We start from the raw sequence: 22,929 nt of genomic DNA, 5'->3' as shown, positions 1-22,929 counted from the left end.
TCAAACATAGTTGTTTTGTTGTCTTCTGGCTTTTGTGGTTCCCAGCTTGATTTTTGTTGCTCGGAGCTATTGTGGTGCACATGAGGGCATGAATTTCTAGGTTTTGAATCCCAGGTCCACCACTTCCTAGTTCTGTGACCTGCTTGACTTCTCTGTGCTTTAGTTTCCTAATCTGTTCAGTTCCTAACCATTTTTAGGAATGAGAGAGTTAATAGATGAAAAGCACTTGGAATGCTTGTTTTTCTATACTTTGTGATCTACATGGAACATGGAGAACACTATAAAAGTCTTTCTGTTATTACTATTATTTGGCTTGATGTATACAGGATTTCTTTCTTTAACGTCAAAATTAAAAATTTTGTGAAGACTAGGTGAATTTTTTCATTAAGTTTTCCTTGAATCTCATGAATCCTTAAAGACATAGATTTTTTTTAATATTAGGAAAGTTTGGTTTTTTTTAATGATTAGTTCTCATCTTTTTGTTCTGGTTTATTCCTCACAGTTGTGAGGCTATTCTCTGTCCTTCGTATCTATAATTTGTTTTCTCTGTTTCTCTCTTACTTCTTTTCCTCTGCATTCTGGTAGAATTTCTCAGCATTTGTGCTGTATTTCACGAAATCCATATTCTAGTAAATTACTTCTAATCTTTACTGTTTTGGAGATTTAAATTCTGTTGCATTCCGTTTTCTCTTGCATTTCTTTTTTATTTTTGCCAGATCCCTTTGCATTTCTTGCAGTTCTCTCCTTAAAGCTTATTGCTCTTTCTTCATATATGCAACTGAGTTTATCCTCAATAATAAATAAACAATAATGAAATATGTCCTCCATCCCCTGAGTTTTTGTTGTTTCTGAGGGCTTCCTCCCTCTTCTTTTGCTCCACTACCTGTTGTCTCTGGCCATTTCACCCACTCTGGTTTTCTCTAGCACCTGTGCACCAATGACTCACAGATATATATACCTCCAGCCCTCACATTCTCACCGAACCCTGATCTTCCTGTTGGGCATCTTCCTGAATAACATTCTTTCAGTGACAGGATAAAAGTGGTAAACTGCTTTATTCTTTATCTGTAAATGTCTATTTGAATGATAGTTTAATTACATAGAATTTATTTATTTATTTATTTTAAAGATTTTATTTATTTATTTGAGAGAGAGAGAATGAGAGAGAGCACAAGAGGGGGGAGGGTCAGAGGGAGAAGCAGACTCCCTGCTGAGCAGGGAGCCAGATGCGGGACTAGATCCCGGGATTCCAGGATCATGACCTGAGCCGAAGGCAGTCGCTTAACCAACTGAGCCACCCAGGTGCCCAATTACATAGAATTTAATATTTTCTCTCAACACTTTGAAGATAGTATCACAATATCTTCTGATCTCTATTTTGAGACATTTGCTTTCCATCCAATTTTTAAAAAATTTTTTATTTAAGTAATCTCTATACCCATTGTGGGGCTTGAACTCATGACCCTGAGTTCAAGAGTCCCACGCTCCTCTAATTGAGCCAGCCAGGCACCCCATCCGTTCAAGTTTTGTTCCATATATCATCTCTATCCTCGTCGTCGCCATAAAATTTTTTTCCACTTCTGTTGTTTCATTATGATGTGTATGTGTGAATGTATTTTTCCTGCTTGGGATTCACTGAACTTCCTGAATCTGAAGTTTCATATCTTGAATCACTTCTGAATAATTCTCAGCCCTTGTATCTTCCAAGTATTGCTTCTCCTGAAATTCTTATTAGACTTTTATGGGACCCTTTCACTCTCCTCCATGTTTCTTACTCTTTCATATATTTCATCTCATTGTAGCTCTGAATTGCATTCTGGGTAACATTTTTAGATCTGTTTTCTAATTCACTACTTCTTACCTCAGATATGTCTGTTCTTCTCTCTACCCATTTGTTTACAGGTTTTTTCCCCCATTGTTTCAATAATTTATAGACCACAAAATTCACCATTTTAAGTGTACAGTTCAGTGCTTCTGAGTATATTTATATACTTCTGTGGCTAGCACCATGATTCAGTTTTAGAATACTTTTTTCACCCCACAAACTTTCATCATGCCCTTTGGGGAGCAATCCCTGCTCCTACTCCTAACCCCAGCAACCACTTAGTTGCTGTCTGTCTCTGTAGTTTCACCTTTACTAAAATTTTCATAGAATCATATAATCTGTAATTTTTTTGTCTTTCACTTAATATAATGTTGTATATTTGTTTTTAGATATAGTTTTAAATATGTTTTTGAGTTTATCTTACATGAATCAGTAGTTCCTTTTCATTACTGAGTGTATTCTAGTGTATTAATACCTCACAGTTTGTTTATTCACCACCTGACGGACATTTGGATTTTCTCCCATCCGTTTAGTTTCCATTATTCTAAAATTTTAATTTTAGAACTTCTCTTTCAAATTTTTTTCTTCATTCTTTCATGGCCTATTTCTTTTCTTACAGTTTTGATTCTTTTTTTTATGTTTAATTATTTTTTATACTTAGTTTATATTGCCTCTTAGATTTCTCTATTATTCTTTATCCTGAATTCTTTGGGATTTAATCCTTCTGTTGTGTCAGAGGACTCACACATGATAGATTGTTTACTCTTGTGTTTTATGATTTTAAATTGGTGAGTTCAGTTTTAGAGGAACTTGTTCTTTCTGTGAGAATTCCTTTATTGTCTGGATTGTTGATAGTATCTCTCCGGAGAGGTTTTCTGTTAGCTTCTGCCAAGTGTCCGAGGGATATTACTGGATCAGAACCAGTTTTTTGTTTTTATTTATTTATTTTTTAAAGTAAGCTCTACACCCAACGTGGGACTTGAACTCATGACCCCGAGGTCAAGGGTCGCATGTTCTACCAGCTGAGCCAGCCAGGCGCCCCTTGTTCACAACCAGTTTTTGTGTGCTTTCTTGGTGGAGCATCATGAATTTTGCGTCTAAATTTGTACTCCGACCCATTTAAAACACAAGCCTGGAGTTTCTTTTTGTTCAGGGATTTGTTTTTCCCTACTTTGATCCCTGGTAGAGATAGAGAAGGTGGTGTATTGTGTTTTGATATCAGTGTTCCTATTTGTAAAGGTTCCTCTTTTATTCAGAAGTTCACTTACAATTTCTCCCTTCATTTGGGAGGCTTGCTATATCTCCAGTTCCCATGGAGGTATCAAAAGCCAAGCCCCTGTTTGCTAATACCCATCCCATTTCTTTTCTTCTCTCCTAGACAACATTAGCATCAACCTTTATCCTTACCATTCTGATTTTCAGATTTGGCCTCATCTCTGGCACTGGGAGATTTCTTTCTTTCTCACAAGTTCAGCCATGCATAGGTATTTTTGTTGTATTTTATACAGCTTTTTAGATACTTATAGCAGGAAAGGTTTGTTTTGTTTTTGTTTTCATCTTACTGGAATCAGAGAATTCAGATAAGATTATAAGTATTTAAAAATAAGATAGTATACCGTGGTAATTATAGCTGTAATTACTAAATGAAAAATATCTTCTAAAACGTAACTTGCTATTAAATGAGTATAAGCTTTCTAAGACTACTAGTTGTTAGATTGCAGTGACATTTTCCAGACATATGATTTCATTTTTCTCTGGCTACATTAAGGCAGTCATTTTAGTATTCTTTTTATTTAGGATTTATTTGTATCTCATGGTGTAAAGAAGGCACACAAGAAATTTGGCCATTAGATGCAGAGATGGATTTTTTATTGTGGTTCCCATGTTAAGAGTAGTGCTTGCCACCAAAATAGCTGGTATTCCCCTGTTTTTCCATATCCGCTATGACTAAAGCCAGTTTTTTTAATACTCCCTTTCTTCTGATCTTTGGAAAATATAATCTGATTGTTGTAGTACATTGGATATAATTAACATGTTAAGTTCACTGTTTCTTTTATGATGTAAAGTTTTGAGTATACATTGTTGTAGTCCTGTTTCCCCTTAGCTGCCATTCTAGAGTAGGATGTTAACTCAATAAAATCAATGAGAGAGCTGTGTTTTGAATTTCCTGGTGAGATTTGTATCAAAGTCTCAGAAGTAAACCACCTTAAACATGGACCATCATTCCAAAAAATTGAAGAGTTTTAACCTACTCTAAGTGGCAAGGTGAAAAAGAAGTTTTAGCATCTCTTTGAATATCACCTGTTGAGAAAAATCAGTTGCTTAACCTCTTTGCCTTCTCATCCATAATGTAGGAGGAGTAATAAATAGAAGAGTCAATTTTTACTGCCATGTATGTTTTGAGAGTCGCTTATAATTATGAAGTCAGCTCTTTGACGGCAGGTGCTGGAGTCATCTCTAGAATTCATGTATCATGTGTACGGCATAAGTTGTTCCATTCTTTTATTTCTCTTTTGTTGCACATACTTGGATCATTTTGCTACTCATTTGTGATTAGGTAACAACTACAAAGCAATAAATATCAGTTCTGCTCTTTGTTCCTAATAAGTTGAATAAGGTAGACAATTTAAGACTTTTGATTAGCTGTTTTAGAATTGTAAGTATAAAGACTTTATACTTATTCTTTGAGCTTTCAGATTGCCCAGTTGTTAATCCTCAAACGTGCAAAGCTCTTTGATGTTTGACTAAGGGCCTTGGCAGTTTTTCCCTCTGCCTAAAAGGCTCTTCCTCGGAAGCAAGGTTGATTCCTTCACTTCATTCAAGTCTTTGTTTAAATGTCACCTCATCAGAAAGACCTTTTCCTCACCATATCTTAGAGAGGGGCTAGGAAGAGTCGTGCTAGCACCCTAACCTAATTAATTTTTCATCAAGGCACTTTTCTGTACCGAAAATTAAATATCTATTTGTTATCTTGGTATTGCTTGTTTCCTCTACTAATATGTAAATTTTCTTTTTTTCCTTAAGATTTTATTTATTTATTTATTTATTTATTTATTTATTTATTTGTTTATCAGAGAGAGAGACAGCACAAGTAGGCAGAGCAGCAGAGGGAGAGGGAGAAGCAGGCTCCCCGCTGAGCAGGGAGCCCGATGCAGGACTCGATCCCAGGACCCCAGGACGACAACCTGAGCCGAAGGCAGACGCTTAACTGACTGAGCCACCCAGGTGCCCCTAGTATGTAAATTTCTTGAGCTCAATGAACTTGTTCACAGTTCTGTTCTTAGGAATAAGAACATTATTTGGCACAGAGTAGGTGCTTAATGAAAATCTATTGCTTGACCCAGTGTATGTGTTACAAACTTGTGGTCTGTGGGTGGAATCGAGTCCATATATATTTTTTGTTTGAGCATCCATCTTTGTATTTTACTCTTTTTAAAAGTTATTTGATAATATTTCAAAATGCTAGATTTTTTATTTTCCTTGAAAAATTTTAACTCCTAAACCTGGGTATTTACTTTTGTGGGGCAACAATTAGCTGGACTGAGCACTGGGCTACTCCCTTTATAAGAGACCTACATTCTCTAGTTTGTTAGTCTTTAAGATCTCTTTCTATAGAATCTTGGACAATGAGACTTACACCATTTGCTGTTTATCATTTTGCCTGCTCTGTTATGTTTTCTTAGACTTGGCCCATTCTACTTATTTATGTCACCTGCCTGATCCCTGTAGGCATTTGAGGTAACAAACTCTGTTGCAAGTCATGGTATTTATAATTCCTGTGCGGTTAAACTTTTCAGATTTAAATTTAAAAGTATAAAATGGGTAAAGATGATAGAAGTTGTGACTGTTATTGAAGGAGCTGTACATTGAATTTATAAAACCTCTGTGTTACAAAAATGAACTCCCTTTAGGCCAATGAACACATGAAAAAAAGCTCCACATCATTAGTCATTTGGGAAATGTACATCAAAACCACAATGAGGTACCATTTCACACCCACAAGCATGACTTTAATAAAAAACACATACAATAACAAGTATTGGTGGGGCTGTGGAGAAATTGGAAGCCTCATACATTGCAGTTGGAAATGTAAAATGGTGCAGCTACTTTGGAAAATAGTCTGGCAGTTCCTCGAAAAGTTAAACATAGAGTTACTATTACTACATTACAGTTTCCCATGAAAACTTGTACACAAATGTTCATAGCATTAGTCATAATAGCCTAAAATTGGAAATAATCCAAGTGCCCATCAACTAATGAATGGATCAATAAAATGTGGTATATCCATACAATGGAATATTATTCAGCAATAAAAAGGAATGGAATACTCATTTATGCTACAGTGTTAACAAACCTTGAAAACATTATGATGAGTGAAAGAAGTCAATCACAAAAGACCACATATTTGTATAATTCGGTTTTTTTTTTAAAGATTTTATTTATTTATTTGAGAGAGAGGATGAGAGAGAGAGAGAGCACATGAGAGGGGGGAGGGTCAGAGGGAGAAGCAGACTCCCCGCTGAGCAGGGAGCCCGATGCGGGACTCGATCCCGGGACTCCAGGATCATGACCTGAGCGGAAGGCAATCACTTAACCAACTGAGCCACCCAGGCGCCCTGTATAATTCGGTTTATATGAAATGTCCAGAATAAGTGAATCGATAGAGATAGAAGATAGTTTAATGGTTGCTATGTGGTAGGGTAGAGAAATGGTGATTGACTGCTAATGAGTATGGAGTATCTAGTAGGAAAGCCAGAATATTCTAAAATTAGATTGTGGTAATGTTGCACAACCTGTGAATTGTATACTTCAAATGAGTGAATTGTGTGGTATGTGAATTATATATCAATAAATGTTTTTTCAAAAGGACTTCTTTTGTTAATCAAAAGCTTTGTGGATTTTCATACCCCAGATCATTAGCCAATCTGTAATCAAATACAATCTAGCAGCAGTGCTAGAAAGAAATAATTATTTAAATTTACCCTCCATTAAAACAATTAAGCTTGCAGATTTGTATTGCCCTATGCCATAGTTAGTATGCTATCTCAGTAGGTCAGCTCTTTCTGTCATGCTTTATCAGCATGGTCTACTCAGTGGCTTTTTTAAGAAATATTTTATTTATTTATTTATTTATTTATTTGAGAAAGAGAGGGAGAGAGAGCGTGCCCGGGTGAGCATGTGCAGATGCAGGGTGGGTGGGGAGGGAGGGTTCCTTTCTTTTTTGGTTATCCATAGGTAGATAACAAACCACCCAGATGTAGTGGCTTTAAACAGAAACACTTACTATTTTTATTATTCTCTCTCATGGTTCTTGAGTTTGACTAGACTCAGCTGTGTGGCTCTTGCTTGGGTATTCTACCATTGTAATTAAAATGGGGCTGAGGTCATCTTGAAGTCTTCCTCATTCTCATGGGGCTGATGTTGATGCTGACTGTTGGAGGGGACTCAGTTGGACTGTCGGGTAGCCACACTGTCTTTCAAATTTTGCATTCCGTTGAATTTCTGCCTGCTTTTGGTCATTCTGTAGTACCTTCAAATAGTTGTTTTTCATATAGAATTTATGTTATCTGATAGTCCAGTACAGACTACTCCATCATTACCAGTAATGGAACTCCCACTCCTCCTTTTCTTTCCTCCATAGCACTCATCACACTTGGTATTTAATATAATTTATTAACTTATTTATTTGGTTTATTTTGTGTCTCCTTCTACCAAAATGCGGGCTCCATTAGAGTTTTGTCTCTTTAGTAACTGCTGGGAACAATAGTAGATGCTCCACAAATATTTGTTGAATATTTCAACTCTTCAAAATAGCTAGAAGTAAACAAAATCATCTTGATGATTGAAGAGGGACTATTATAGAGCCTTATTCTTTCAACACTGTTGTACTGGTAGACTAGCATATCTGAGGTTTACATCTCCTTGGCTTAAGAGCAGGTTATAGAGATTCTGACATTTCATTTTCATCATGACTGCCTTGGGAGTCAATTTAGCAGGTGAGAGCTGGTTACGGATCAAATGCAATTAGCGTGTGGAAGTACTATATGAAGTATAAAGTGCTATGAGATTATAAAGCATTTTCAGATAATTCCATGCAGTTGCATCTCTTAGTCTGGTCTTTCCAGATTTCATTTCGAAAGTGTTTTTGAGTTTGTGTATTTTTAAGCGATGAATATTTTTACTTACCAGAACAGTAATAAAAATCATAGCAGTGTGTTTATAATAAAGTCCTTGCTAAGTTCTTATTAATATTTTATCTGGCTTTTCTTTTTTAGGAACTCGAGAGATTTCAGAACTTTGTAAAATGCTGTCCTCCTTTTGATATCGTCATCGATGGGCTCAATGTTGCCAAAACATTTCCTAAAGCTCGTGAATCTCAAGTTGTAAGTACAAGTTTTATATTGTTATTCCAAATCTCTAGAAATATTTATTGTACTTATTTGTGATCTTTCTTGGGTCTCTAATTCCCCATTTTTCCTTCCTCTAAAAATAAGCTCCTAAAGGTGTCACAGTAACTAACTACTTATCTAAGAGTCACTGTTTTCTTCTCTGGCAAGTAAGTGGCTCTTCTAGACTGGCCAAGAGGGATTAAAAAGTCCATGTAATAGGGGCACCTGGATGGCTCAGTTGGTTAAGCATCTGACTCTTTATTTCAGCTCAGGTCTTGATCTCAGGGTCATGAGTTCAAGTTCTGTGTTGGGCTCCACACTGGGTGTGGAGCCTTCTTAAAAAAAAAGTCCACGTAATAAAGGGCCATTTCAGGCCTTTTTCTTATATAATTTTAGGTAACCTTCTTCTATATCTCCACTCTTTCTTTGGGTACTCTATCATTTCCCTGTGAGTCACATTCCTCTGCTTGAAATTTATCAACATAAACTATCAAGAGATGTTAATATATTTGTTTTTTCCAAACATAGTATGCTCATAAATGAATCTAAGCAGTTCTTTTTTTAATAAGGTAATCATTTGTTCTATCAGTTTATAAATGTCTAGTAGTTTCTAATAGGAATATCATGATTTTTCATAGCACTAGTGAGCAGTTATTTTAATCCCCTTTTTTATAGATTAGAATATTAGAAAAGTGAAGTGAATTTTATAGAGCAAATCCTTAGAAAGCAGTCATAACATCAAAATTCAATTGTGGAGAGCTCCTGGGTTTCAAGCTTATGGTCCTTTTTGTTTTTTTTTAAAGATTTATTTATTTATTTGAGACAGAGAGAGCAGGGGGAGGGGCAGAGGGAGAGAATCTCCAGCAGACTCCCCGCTGAGCACAGAGCCCGACGTGGGGCTCGATCCCACAACCCTGAGATCATGACCTGAGCTAGAATCAAGATTCAGATGCTTAACTGACTGAGCCACCCAGGCACCCCCAAGTTTATGGTTCTTATCGCTGACAATTTTTGGTCATTCATCTGTAGTTAATCTGTGTTATTTCTTAAAAATTGCTACCAACTTAAAAGCTGTTTCTCAGAGATGCTACTAGTTCAGTTTGACCATTTTTACTCAGAAAAGCTTACAAGTACACAAAGCACAAGGTTGATTTACAGAAATTTCTTTATATGCCTTTCCTTTATGTTTGTGCCTACATTTTTGCGGTCAGGTATTAGTTTTCAATCCTTTATTTTTAAAAAGCAAAAAAGCAAGTTGAAAATATTTTGTCTTTTAGGTACTTGAAGGGATCTTTGAGGGAGTAATATTGACAAGAGCAAAGTCAGAAAATGAAGCATAAAATTACTATCTCTAATGCATGGTGGAGCTCAGAATCAGAAGGGCTCATTCTAAAAATTCCACCTCTGATCTGTGAGAAGTAAAGTTTTGTATTTGTTTACCTTTTGTTTGACTTTCAGCTTCACACAAAGCACTAAAAATTGACTTGCCAGAAATATATGGCCTAAGTTGGGTGAACATTTTTGGGGAAAGTAACACATTGAAAATGATGTCGTGGATATATCCCCTTGCGTTATGTGAGAAAAATTTGCACATTTGGAAAGATCCAAGCAGTTTGGCAAACTAAGACACAAAGAACAAATGATTGACCAGTGAAATCATAGGCACCTGCCACTGCTTTTAGTTTTTACTCTTAAAATAATTTAATGTTAGCAATGCTTTATGTGACAGGTAATTGTTATTACTCAGCTCTTAAAAGCACCATTATCTCGTGGCAGTGCACTGACATTATGTTTGGGAAACCACAGCTCAGAGGCTCAGCTTAGAGACACCACCTGAATAAAGAAGGAAAACATTTCCTTCTCAAGTTTTTTCTCAAATCTCTGAAGCTAGGGATTTGTGAAAAATAAAGATATATCATATTTCTCATAGACCTCTCTCTTTTTTCTTTTTTTTAAATAGATCTATCGTCAGGCCCTTTTGTGGCTTAGTTTTATTCTTTAACACTTTCTAGGTTGTCAGAACTAGCTTCCCAGTTTTTCTGTTAATCTTTTAAATAGGATTTTAGTTTAGAAGTTAAGAATAAGGATTCCAGTGGTACCTGGGTGGTTCAGTCAGTTAAGTGTCCAACTCTTTTTTTTTTTTTTTTAAGAGTTTGTATTTATTTATTTGAGGGAGTGAGAGGGATCACAGAGGGAAAGAGAGAGAAGCAGACATACCATTGAGCAGAGAGCCCAACACGGGGCTCGATCCCAGGACCCTGAGATCATGACCGGAGCCAAAGGCAGATGCCTAACCAACTGAGCCACCCAGGGGCCCCGAGCATCCAACTCTTCATTCCCATTCAGGTCATGATCTCAGGGTTGTGAGATTCAGCCCCGTGCCGGCTCTGTGCTGTTTGTGGGGCCCACCGCTTAGGATTCTCTCTCCCTTTGCCTCTCCACGCCCTCATACCCACCCCCATGCTCGCTTGCTCACTCTCTCAAAAGAAAAAAAAATAAAAAGAATAAGGATTCTAGAGCCAGACTTTTTGAATCCCAGTCCACTTTTAAGAGCTTTCATGAGCAAATTATTTAACCTCTCTGTGCCTTAGTTTCCCAGTGTGTAAAATGGAGAGAACAACAGTACTTACCTCACAAAGATGTTGAGAAGAATAAATGAGTTAATAAATGTAAGCATTTGGCACATTGTAAAAACCTAATAGGAGTAACTATTATTGGGATTACTATTCAGATTAATTTCCTAACTGGAACTGTAATTCTTGCTTTCAGTAGACCCTTATTTGGTAGTTTTTTCCTGTCAGGTCATCTGTGTCAATAGAGTTAAAATACAAAGCTCTACCCTAGTATTAGATTCAATCTGGGTAAGGTACTCAAATAATAATTGAGAAATGAAGCTAGTATCATCAAAAACTTAAGAAAAATTTTAAATATGATTATTTTAAGAAGTTTCATTTTCTTCTGATTATAAAAGTAATGCATATAGAAAATTTGGAAATTACAATAAAGCATATCATATATGACCACATCATTTAGCAATAACCACTGTCATTGTTTTATTTGCTTGCAGTGTTTTTCCATTTTCTTACCTAGTTGAGCTTCAACTTTGTAAATAATTGTATATCTACATTTTAATTTACAGTTGTTGAAAGCTCTCAATAAAAATGAAATTATAAAAGGAGTAGAAGAAAACATGTACTTTTTAAAATATTTGAGATGGAAGCACCCTAAAAGTGTATATAAAACCTAGGAGCCCTAATGGGAAGAACAGAGAAATTTACTGTAAACATTGTTAAAAGATAACAACAAAGAGAAAAAATTGTTTACAACACATGTGACAAAGGGCTAATTTTCTGACACTACCATTGTCTCTTATAAGCCTATAAGAAAAAGAACCATCCAGTAGAAAAGTGATTTGTGATTATAGATATGCAAATAGATTCTCAGAAATGGAAGTCAAAGAGTGTGGATATTTTAAGGTCTCGGTACATATTGCCAAATTACTTTCCAAAACGACTGTAGCAATTTATACTTCTACAAAGCCTCCCAATAGAAGTTTCTTCAAGGTTGCTTATTACATGATTGCTGCAGCTATTCAGCTACATTTGTGCTATGAATCTGTTATGTGAAAAGAGCAGGACAGGTTCCCCCCCACCCATTTTTTAGATTTAAAACATTTGTTAACAAAATTAAATAGTCCAGAAAGGTAATATTCTTGACTTGTCAAGATATTCTTGATATGTCCTCTTTATTTCCATCTCTTGCTACAGTCACCTATAAGCATGAATAAGGGAAATATTAGGAATCCTATTTCTGTGTGCCTTAATCTTTTCATCTTTGTGTGAAGAAGTTTCTGGATTTTTTTAAATGGAATAATGCACAGATCATTTATGTTCTTCCCATGAACTGTCTGTATAATACATTACAAATTCTTGGTCTTTTTCCATTAATGGCCATTTCCATTATTCTCTGTAAGTCAGCTTATAGATAAGAAAAGACCATTTTTACCTTCATTTTCTAGAAAGTAGCACCATGATTGTATATATTGGTCTCAGAGACTACAGCTTAGGAGTGACAGAGGTCAAGGAGCTAAAAATAAGCTTTTGTGAATTTATTTTCTCAATTTTCATATACATCGTTTTGTATTTTAATTTTTTGAAGCCAGATTATTTATGTCTTATATATGATGTCAGCAGAAACTGGCCAGCCACCATGTGGAGTTGAGACTTATTGGTGGTTGTCATTGCTTGGGTATGTGCACATTTAGCCATACGTACATAACATATGTCTGTCCCATCCACTTGTCACCTCAGTTGAGTTAGTTGTATTGGCAGCTCTGCACAGTTTAATATTAACCTTAATCTGAACTTTAAATATTTGCTGAAGGTTTTCTAACAATGCAGTAAAAGATAGTGGTAATTGACACATTTTTCATAGTGAGGTACAGAATTTTTAAGCAAGGAGAGGTTGTTATAACTGATTTTTGCATTTTGAGAAGCTGTCACTCAGGTTGCAAACTTCTGTCTGCCAAAACCTTCCCATAGACATTCAAGCCAGTTAACTTAACTTGGTAAAAAAAGAAAAAATTGTTTACAACACGTGACAAAGGCAGAATGGCAAAATTCGTTGAAAGAAAAAGAAGTAATCAATGTGAAATACAGGTAATACCTCAGTATTCTTCAATCTGTCTCTGCTGTTGGTCCTAAAAGTGATATAAGAAGTAAAGATGAAGAACACAGGTTTTAAGGAGAATGGTTTGTAATCTATCACCATGAGGATGTACAGAGCTATTATGGCCAGAAATGATTCAGAAGAGCTTTTAACTTAGATGCGAAGGTTTATATTTAAATGTTACTTGAGATTCTGAAGAAAAAATATGGTATGGAAAAGTATAGGTTAATATATGATTTTGTTGTTTCCTGAAAAACAGAACTTTTTTGCTGAAAAGTTATTACTAAGTAAATATTTAATTTTTATCTTTACAGTTTCTGGTGTCCTTTTTTTTTTTTTTTTAAATTTTTATTTATTTGACAGAGAGACACAGCGAGAGAGGGGACACAAGCAGGGGGAGCGGGAGAGGGAGAAGCAGGCTTCCTGCCGAGCAGGGAGCCCGATGTGGGGCTCGATCCCAGGACCCTGGGATCATAACCTGAGCCGAAGGCAGACGCTTAATGACTGAGCCACCCAGGCGCCCCCAGTTTCTGGTGTCTTAATACAATTACAGGATATACTAAATGAAAATGGAGATTGTAAAGTCCCTGATTAGATTTCACTTTGGACATAATTTAGGATCTTGACCAAGTCATACCTCAATTCTTTCGTATCTGTTTGAGTTTTCTTTTTCTTTTATTGAGATATAATTCATAAACCATAATAGTGAGCCTGTTAAAGTATATGGTCCAGGCGAGCCTGGGTGGCTCAGTCAGTTAAGCATCTGACTCTTGATCTCAGCTCAGGTCTTGATCTCAGAGTTGTGAGTTCAAGCCCCACCTTGGGCTCCACCCTGGCGTGGAGCCTACTTAAAAAAAATAAAAATAGGGGGCACCTGGGTGGCTCAGTCAGTTGTGCTCTCTCTCGCTATCTCTCCCTCTGTGTCAAATAAATAAATAAAATCTTTAAAAATAAATAAAAATAAATAAAAATTAAGAATATATATGAAGTGTACAGTCCAACTGCTTCTTGGCCTTTTGGCCAAGATCAAGTGTAATGTGTACAATCCAGTGGTTTTTAGTATATTCACTAAGTTTTGCAACCATTACCACTATCTAGTTCCAAAATATTTTCATTCCCCAAAGTAACCCCATACCCATTAGTACTCACTTCCAGTTCCTTCTTCCCCTTAGTTCCTTGGCAACTACTAATCTGCTTTCTGTCTTTATGGATTTGCCTATTGTGGACATTTTATCTTTTCACTTAGCATAGTGTTTCTAAAATTCATCTGTTTATAACATGAATCACTATTTTATTCCTTTTTATTGCAGAATAATATTCCTTTGTATAGATAGGCCACATTTTATTTATCCATTCATGGACATTTGGGTTGTTTCCACTTTTTGGCTATTAAGAATAGTGTTGCTGGGAACATTTCACGTACAGGCTTTTGTGTAGATATGTTTTCTTTCTTTTTTTAAGTTGCACAGAGAACTCTATTGACACTGAGGAATTACCTTCCTGAATGGCACCCCCAAGGCATGGGTATAGATTAAATGACCTTTTAAGGTAACAACCTTTTAGAAAGGTTAGTCTTGATTCAAAGGCCAAATCTAGAAAAACAAATCATTTTAGAGAAAATAAAATAGCTGAATCTGGCCAGCAAACTGAATATTTAGTGAACTACACCTTTTTAAAAATAAATTTAATTTTATTTAACTTTTTTTCATCATGATAAGTGTACTCTTTAATCCCCATCACCTATTTCACCCACCCCCTTCACCTTTCCTCTGGTAGCCATCAGTTTGTTCTCTATAGTTAAAAGTCTGTTTCTTGATTTGTCTTTCTCTCTCTCTCTCTCTCAGTTTTTTTTTCCTGCTCATTTGTTTCTTAAATTCCACAAATGAGTGAAATCATATGTATTTGTCTTCCTCTGGCTGGCTTATTTCGCTTAGTATTATACTCTCTAGCTCTATCCATGTTGTTGCAAATGGCAATGTTCTTTTTATGGCTGAATAATATTCCATTACACACACACCACATCTTCTTTATCCATTCATCTATTGATGGAGATGGACACTTGGGCTACTTCCATAGTTTGGCTATTATAAATAATGCTGCAATAAACACAGGGGTACATGTATCCCTTTGAATTAGTGTTTTTGTATTTGGGGAGTAAATACCCAGTAGTGCAATCACTGGTTCGTAGGGTAGTTCTATTTTTAATTTTTTGAGAAACCTCCATACTGTTTTCCACAATGGCTGCACAAGTTTGCATTCTCACCAATAGTGCGAGAGGGTTCCTTTTTCTCCAGTCCTTGCCAACACTTGTCATTTCTTGTGTTTTTGATTTTTGCCATTCGCACAGGTGTGAGGTAATACCTCATGGTAATTTTGATTTGCGTTTCTCTGATAATTAGTGATTTTGAGCATCTTTTCATGTATATGTTGGCCACCTGTATGTATTCTTTAGAGAAATGTCTGTTCATGTCTTCGCCCATTTTTTAATTGGATTATTTGTTTTTGGGTATTGAGTTGTATCATTTCTTTATACATTTTGGATACTAACCCTTTATGGGATATGTTGTTTGCAAATATCTTTTCCCATTCAGTAGGTTGCCTTTTAGTTTTGTTGACTATTTCCTCCACTGTACAGAAACTTTTTATTTCGATATAGTCCCAATAGTTTATTTTTGCTTTTATTTCCCTTGCCTCAGGAAACCTATCTAGAAAAATGTTCTACAGCCAGTGTCAGAGCAATTACTGCCTGTGCTCTCTTTAAGGATTTTTATGGTTTCAGGTCTCACATTTAGGTCTTTAATCCATTTTGGGTTTATTTCTGTGTATGGTGTAAGAAAGTGGTTCAGTTTCATTCTTTTGCATATAGCTGTCCTGTTTTCCCAACACCATTTGTTGAAGAGACTGTCTTTTTTCCATTGTATATTCATTCCTCCTTTGTCCAAGATTAACTGACCATATAATTGTGGGTTTATTTCTGGGTTTTCTGTTCTATTCCATTGATTTATGTGTCTGTTTTTGTGCCAGTACTCTACCGTTTTAACACTACCACTTTGTAATATCACTTGAAGTCTGGAATTGTGATACCTCCAGTTTTGTTTTTCTTTTTCAAGATTGCTTTGGCTATTCAGGGTCTTTTGTGGTTCCATACAAATTTTAGGATTGTTTGTTCTAGTTCTGTGAAAAATGCTACTGGTATTTTGATAAGGATTTCATTAAATCTGTAGATTGCTTTGAATAGTATAGACATTTTAACAGTATTTGTTCTTCCAACGCATGAGCATGGAATGAATGTCTTTCCATTTCTTTGTGTCATCTTGAATTTCTTTCATCAGTGGTTTATAGTTTTCAGGTCTTTCACCTTTTTGGTTAAGTTTATTCCTAGATATTTTATTGTTTTTGTGCAATTGTTCTTGGGATTGTTTTCTTCATTTCACTTTCTGCTGCTTCATTATTAGTGTAAAGAAATGCAACAGATTTCTCTACATTGATTTTGTATCCTGCAACTTTACTGATTTCATTTACTAGTTTTAATAGTTTTTGGTGGAGTCTTTAAGGTTTTCTGTTATATATACTATCATGTCATCTGCAAAAAGTGAGAGTTTTACTTCTTCCTTACCAATTTGGATGCCTTTTATTTCTTTATGTTGTCTAATTGCTGTGGCTAGGACTTGCAGTACTATATTGAATAAAAGTGGTAAGAGCAGACATTCTTGTCTTTTTCCTGACCTGATGGGGAAAGCTTTTCAGTTTTTCCCCTTTGAGTGTGATGTTTGCTGTGGGTTTTTCACATAAGGACTTTATTATGTTGAGATATGTTCCCTGTAGACCTATTTTGCAGAGGGTTTTTTTTTTTTTAATCATGAATGGGTGTTATACTTTGTTGAATGCTTTTTCTGCATCTATTGAAATGATCCTGTGATTTTTATCCTTCTCTTATTGATGTGACACAGCACATTGATTGTTTTGTGAATATTGAACCACCCTTGCATTCTGGGAATAAATCCTACTTGATGGTGATGTCTTTTTAGTGTATTGTTGGATTCAGTTTGCTAATATTTTGTTAAGGATTTTTTGCATCTATATTCATGAAAAATACTGGACTGTAGTTTTCTTTTTTTGTGGTGCCTTTATCTGGCTTTGGTATCAGGGTGATACTGGCCTCACAGAATGAATTTGAAAGTTTTCCTTCCTTTCCTATTTTTTGGAAGAGTTTTTTTTTTAAAGACTTTTATTTATTTATTTGAGAGAGAGAGCGGGGGAGGGGCAGAAGGAGAGGGAGACTCTCAAACAGACACGGGGGGGTTCAGTCTTACAATACTGAGATCACGAACTGAGCCAAAACCAAAAGTCAGACCCCCAACCAACTGAACCACCGAGGCACCCCTATTTTTTGGAATAGTTTGAGAAGAATAGGTATTAACTCTTTTTTTTTTTTAAGATTTTTTATTTATTTATTTGACAGAGAGAGACACAGCGAGAGAGGGAACACAAGCAGGGGGAATGGGAGAGGGAGAAGCAGGCTTCCCGCTGAGCAGGGAGCCCGATGTGGGGCTTGATCCCAGGACCCTGGGATCATGACCTGAGCCGAAGGCAGACGCTTAATGACTGAGCCACCCAGGCGCCCTGGTATTAACTCTTTTTTAAAGGTTTGGTAGAATTCGCCTGTGAAGGCGTCTGGTCCTGGACTTTTGTTTGTTGGGAGTTTTTTGATTAGTGATTCGATTTTATTGCTGACAATTGGCCTATTCAAATTTTCTATTTCTTTCTGCTTTAGTTTTGGTAGGTTATGTGTTTCTAGGAATATATCCATTTTTTCTAAGTTGTCCGATTTGTGGGCGTATAGGTTTTCATAATATTCTGTTACAATTGTATTTCTGTGGTGTTGGTTGTTATTTCTCCTCTTTCATTAATGATTTTGTTTATTTGGATCCTCTCTCTCTTTTTTTTTTTTAATGAGTCTGGCTAGAGGTTTATCAATTTTGTTGATCTTTTCGAAGAACCAGCTTCTGATTTCATTGATTTGTTCTATTGTTTTTTTAGTTTCTGTATCATTTATTTCTGTTCTAATCTCTTTTTAAAATTTTTATTTGTTTATTTTAAGAGAGAGAGGGAAAGTATGAGTGGAGGGAAGGGCCAAGGGAGAGGGAGAGAGAATCTCAAGCGGACTTTGTGCTGAGTGTGGAGCCTACGCAGGGCTCGATCTCACAACCCTGAGGTCATGACCTGAGCCAAAACCGAGTCGGATGCTTAAGTGAGGTAGGCGCCCAGGTGCCCCTATTTCTGTTCTAATCTTTATTATTTCCTGTCTTTTTCACCCTTGCCCCAATGACTTTGACTTACCCTTAGGATAAAATCCAAGTTCCTGATCATGGAGTTTGGCTTTTCTTTATTCTTTTTCTAGCTCCTTTAGGTATAAGGTTAAGTATTTTATTTGAGATCTTTTTTGCTTCTTGAGGTAGGCCTATATTGCTATAAACTTTGTTTTTAGGACCACTTTTGCTGCATCGTGTGGACATGTTTTCTGTTCTTTTGGATATGTACCTGGGAGTAGAATTGCTAGGTCATATGGTAATTCTTTAATTTTTTGAGGACCTGCCAAACTTCCAAAGCTGCTGCACCATTTTCCATAGCAGTATATAAAAGAGTTGTAGTTTCTCTACATCCTCACCAATATCTGCTATTATCAGTCTTTTTATTATAACCATCTAGTGTGTATGAAGTGGTATCCTTTGTGGGTTTTGATTTGCATTTCCTAATGACGTAGGATGTTAAGCATCTTTTTATGTGTTTATTGGCCATTTGTATATCTTCTTTGGAGACATAGCTCTTAAAATCCTCTACCTATTTTTTAATACGGTTACTTGTCTTTTTATTGTTGAGTTGTAATTTTTTATATATTCTGAATATTAGACCTTTATCAGACATATGATTTGCAAATATATTCTCCCATTTGGATTGTGTTTTCAGTTTCTTGATGGTAACCTTTGAAGCACAAAAGTTTTTAGTTTTGATGAAGTCCAGTTTATCTATTTTTTTCCTTTTGTTGCCTGTCATTGTTGGTGTCATATCTAAAAATATCATTGCCTAACCTGGAGTCATGAAGATTTATTCCTGTTTTCTTCTAAGAGTTCTATAAGATTTGCTACTAACCTTGTAGATGTTTTTCAAGTGTAAAGTGTATCCTGCTTAAAATACATATAGTTTCAAATTTTCATAAAGAAAGGTTCTGGTTTATATTTTTATTTTGAAGAAGAGGGAAGTGTTCTGAATGACCAACAGATTAATTATATAACCTCCCGTTTGAGGACAGTTAGATCATCCTAGCTGGGAATTACGATGTAGATTCAGTTACTGTTTATTGAGCACCTATTCCATGCCAGATACTCTTTTAAGATGTGAGGATATGTCTTTAGGCCAATAAATGCTAGGAATTGCTAGGAACATGATTAGACCAATGGTCATGTTATCTAAACAAAACATTCGTAGTATATTGGGCATGTTGTTGTCTATTAACAATGATTCTTGTATATGATTCTTTTCTTAAAAATTTACCTAAAATGTCAGAATAGAGGATACCCAAAATACTTGGATAAGAATTCGTTTTAAATAAGTATTGCCAAACAGTTTTCATAACATTAATTTCTCCAGAATATGTTGTAATTTGGGAGAAACCAAATTTGATTAAATTTTAAATTTTTACTAATTTAAAGTGTCAGGTATGAACTCTTGTACCATTGAACCCTTGAGTCAGCCGTTATGTAGCACGTTCACATTATCTGCTGCAAGATACAGTATTTTGGATTTTCTTAGATTGCATTTCTTTTAATTTAATAAACTTCTCTCTTTAGAGCAGTTTCATGAATCTTTTTATGAACAGCCATCCCCCAACAACATGCTGTTTTGACTCTTACAAATACTTCTGAGGAAAAGCATTGTATAGATAATCAGAGGTAGAAATTCAATTGTGTTTTTTAAAGCTTAAGTGAGTAGGTAATTGGCACCACCAACTTCCTAATTGTTCAAGTCAAAAACCAAAGATTCTAGCCTCAATTGTTCTTTTTCACTCGCCCCATATCCAGTTGACTAGCAAATTTTATTGATCATAACCCTCAAATATTTCCAGAATCTTATTATTTCTTTCCATCTCCATTAACATCATCTCTCACCTAATCTCCTAAGAGGTCTCCTTGCTTTTTCACCCTTGCCCCAATGACTTTGACTTACCCTTAGGATAAAATCCAAGTTCCTGATCATGGAGTATAGTGTCTTTCATCTTCTGATCGTTCCCTCTCTTTTCAGCCTCATGTCTGTTTTTTTCTCTCTTTCACTAAATTATGGACACGCTAGAATTTTTCCTGTTCCTCAGACATACCAAACTTGTTCCTGCCTCAAGATCTTTGTACTTGCTATTCCTTCAGCCTTTAATGTTCTTTCTTCATTATCAGCACCTCATAGGTCTTCCCTAATTCTTCTAAAGTAAACCCAGTCTGCTGTCTTACCTGCTGCCTGGATTTTAAGTTACGTCAACCTTACTTACTTTAGTGGTGGATTAAAAATGGCCACAGATTCTTTGCAGTTCCTCTCATCAGGAGATGGAGTCTGTTTCTTCATCTCTTGTATCTGGGCTTGCTTTATGATTTGCTTTGATGAGTAGAATGTGGCATAAGTGACATTGTGGGACTTCCATGTAAGGGCTCAAGAGGCCATGCAGCTATGCTGTCACCCCCCAGGAACTATCACCTTGTGAACAAGCCCACGTTAGTCTCCTTGAGGATGAGATGCCACATGGAGAGAGAGGGAGAGGGAGAGAGGGGACAAGAGAGAGCATGTGCACAGCCATCTCAACTAAGACTCCAGACATGTGAGTAAGGTCATCTGGGACCTGCCAACTGATTGTGAACACGTGGGTTGGCCTAACCAATACCATGTAGAACAGAATAACTGTCTAGCTGAGACTCAAATTGGCAACCCATAGTACCTTGAGAAAATAAGTGGTTATTTTAACCCAAGTTTTGAGGTAGTTAATTATACAGCAATAGTTAACTTATTGAATTCCTTCATAACATTTTGTATCTCCAATTACATATGCATGTTGTTGCTTACTTTATTAATCTCCATCAGAATGTAAATGCCCTGGGTGCCTGGGTGGCTCAGTCCTTAAGCATCTGCCTTCGGCTCAGGTCATGATCCCAGGGGCCTGGGATCGAGCCCCGCATCAGGATCCTTGCTCGGCTGGGGGCCTGCTTCTCCCTCTCCCAGTCCCCCTGCTTGTGTTCCCTCCCTCACTGTGTCTCTCTCTGTCAAATAAAGAAATAAAATCTTAAAAAAAAAAGAAAGAATGTAAATGCCCTGAGATTGGAGATCTTGTGCATCTTGCCCTCACTGTGTCTCTCTCTGTCAAATAAATAAATAAAATGTTAAAAAGAAAAGGTGGCGCCTGGGTGGCTTAGTCGTTAAGCGTCTGCCTTCGGCTCAGGTCATGGTTCCAGGGGTCCTGGGATCGAGCCCCACATCAGGCTCCCTGCTCCACGTGAAGCCTGCTTCTCCCTCTCCCACTCCCCCTGCTTGTGTTCCCTCTCTCGCTGTGTCTCTCTCTGTCAAATAAATAAACAAAATCTTTGAAAAAAAAAGAATGTAAATGCCCTGAGATTGAAGATCTTGTGCATCTTGTTCACGGTTATATTCTGAGCCCTGAGAAAAGGGCCTTACACATAATAAATTGCTCAGTAGATACTTAGTAAATGAATGAAACAATGAACAAATGGATATACAGTACATTGTATAACCTGTTAGAAATAGCGTCTGCTTTTTCTTTCAGGGTTAATTCTGAAAGACTTCTTGAGTTTCACTCTTCTGCACCCTAGTTCACTTGCTAGCTTTGTGATCTAGGCTAAGTCACTTAACTTCCTCATGCCTTATGTAAAGACTAAATGAGCTAATCCTTGAAAAGCACTTATTGCAGTACCTGGCACATAGTCCAATAAATTTAAACAGGAAAAACAAAACAAAACAAAAAAAACCCCAGCCACCTTGTGAATGCATTTAGTTGTCCATGGCCTTAACTTTGTAGGAACAACAGCATGGTAGTTTTTTATGATGTGTTTAGTTTCCTAATTTAAATATAACTGACAATTTCCTCTTTTAGTTTTTTCAGTTTGGGGGTCTTGATTTTTTTAAACTGATGCTTAGAGTCTAAACTTGAGTCTCCACATTAATGGCTAACTTTTCTGTAAAATAATTAAATAGGAACTATATTAACCATATAGAGAAAATAAAAGACTGTATTAGTATTAGTCAGAATAGGTTATGCTGCAGTAATAAACCCCAACTTCAGTGGCTTAAAACAAATTATTTCTTGTTCATGTTACATGTTTATTGTGGATCATCTGCGTCATCATCATCCTCATTCTGGGACTCAGAATACCTTTCTGAAATATTGCCAGTCACTGTGACAGAGAGAAAGGGGAAGGTGGTATAGTACACACTGACTCATAAAGCTTCTACTCAGATATGATACCTATCACTTCTGCTCATAATTAGCAACTAATGCAAGCTATGCAGCTACACCTGAGTTCAGCAAGATAGGGGAGGCAGTCCTACCACATGTGCCCAGAAGGAGAAAGAGAATTAGTATTTTTTAAGAGCTCTAGTGACTGCCACACAGAGATTGGTGATGTCTTGCTTGTTATAATGGTCAAGTCTAGCCCAGGAGCTAGAAATGAGTTTCAACATGACCATGCAAACTGTCTTTGCCTATGTTCTTTTTTTCCAATATCAATTTCCTTCACCATGGTTTTATGTGGAAAGAACTGATGCATTTGTTGATCATTTTTTCTAGAGTGATCAGGTAGAAATTCTAAAATCTCAGTGACTCATACTTTACACATACTTTCACAACTTTCATTTTTAAGATGGGTTTTTCTTTTGAGTCACCATTTCATCATTAATAATTGACAATTTGAGATTGCTTTGAGGGGAGAGGGACACCATACTAATAACCTTTCATCTAAAAAAACAAAAGGTTATAAAGTGGAAAGCTTCTTATGT

The 22,929-nt window shown here is 36.2% G+C and overlaps 1 protein-coding gene across 2 annotated transcripts in view; it reads left to right on the top strand.

The window, feature by feature from the left end:
* Positions 1–8,286, top strand: part of PRORP (protein only RNase P catalytic subunit) — a 42,542-nt gene extending 34,256 nt beyond the window's left edge. For both annotated transcript variants that reach the window (XM_081830639.1, XM_081830638.1), the window contains one exon: positions 8,101–8,286. In XM_081830639.1, the coding sequence (XP_081686765.1) occupies positions 8,101–8,271 (171 nt within the window). In that variant the 3' untranslated portion in view covers positions 8,272–8,286. The remainder of the gene's footprint in view (positions 1–8,100) is intronic.
* The last annotated feature ends 14,643 nt before the right edge of the window (positions 8,287–22,929 follow it).

This window comes from Leptonychotes weddellii, chromosome 9 (genome assembly GCF_054177405.1).
Source record: "Leptonychotes weddellii isolate Sample4059 chromosome 9, ASM5417740v2, whole genome shotgun sequence".
In the NCBI taxonomy this organism is placed as follows: Eukaryota; Metazoa; Chordata; class Mammalia; order Carnivora; family Phocidae; genus Leptonychotes; species Leptonychotes weddellii.
Note: the sequence above shows the minus strand (reverse complement) of the source record. Positions and strands in the feature narration are given on the sequence as shown.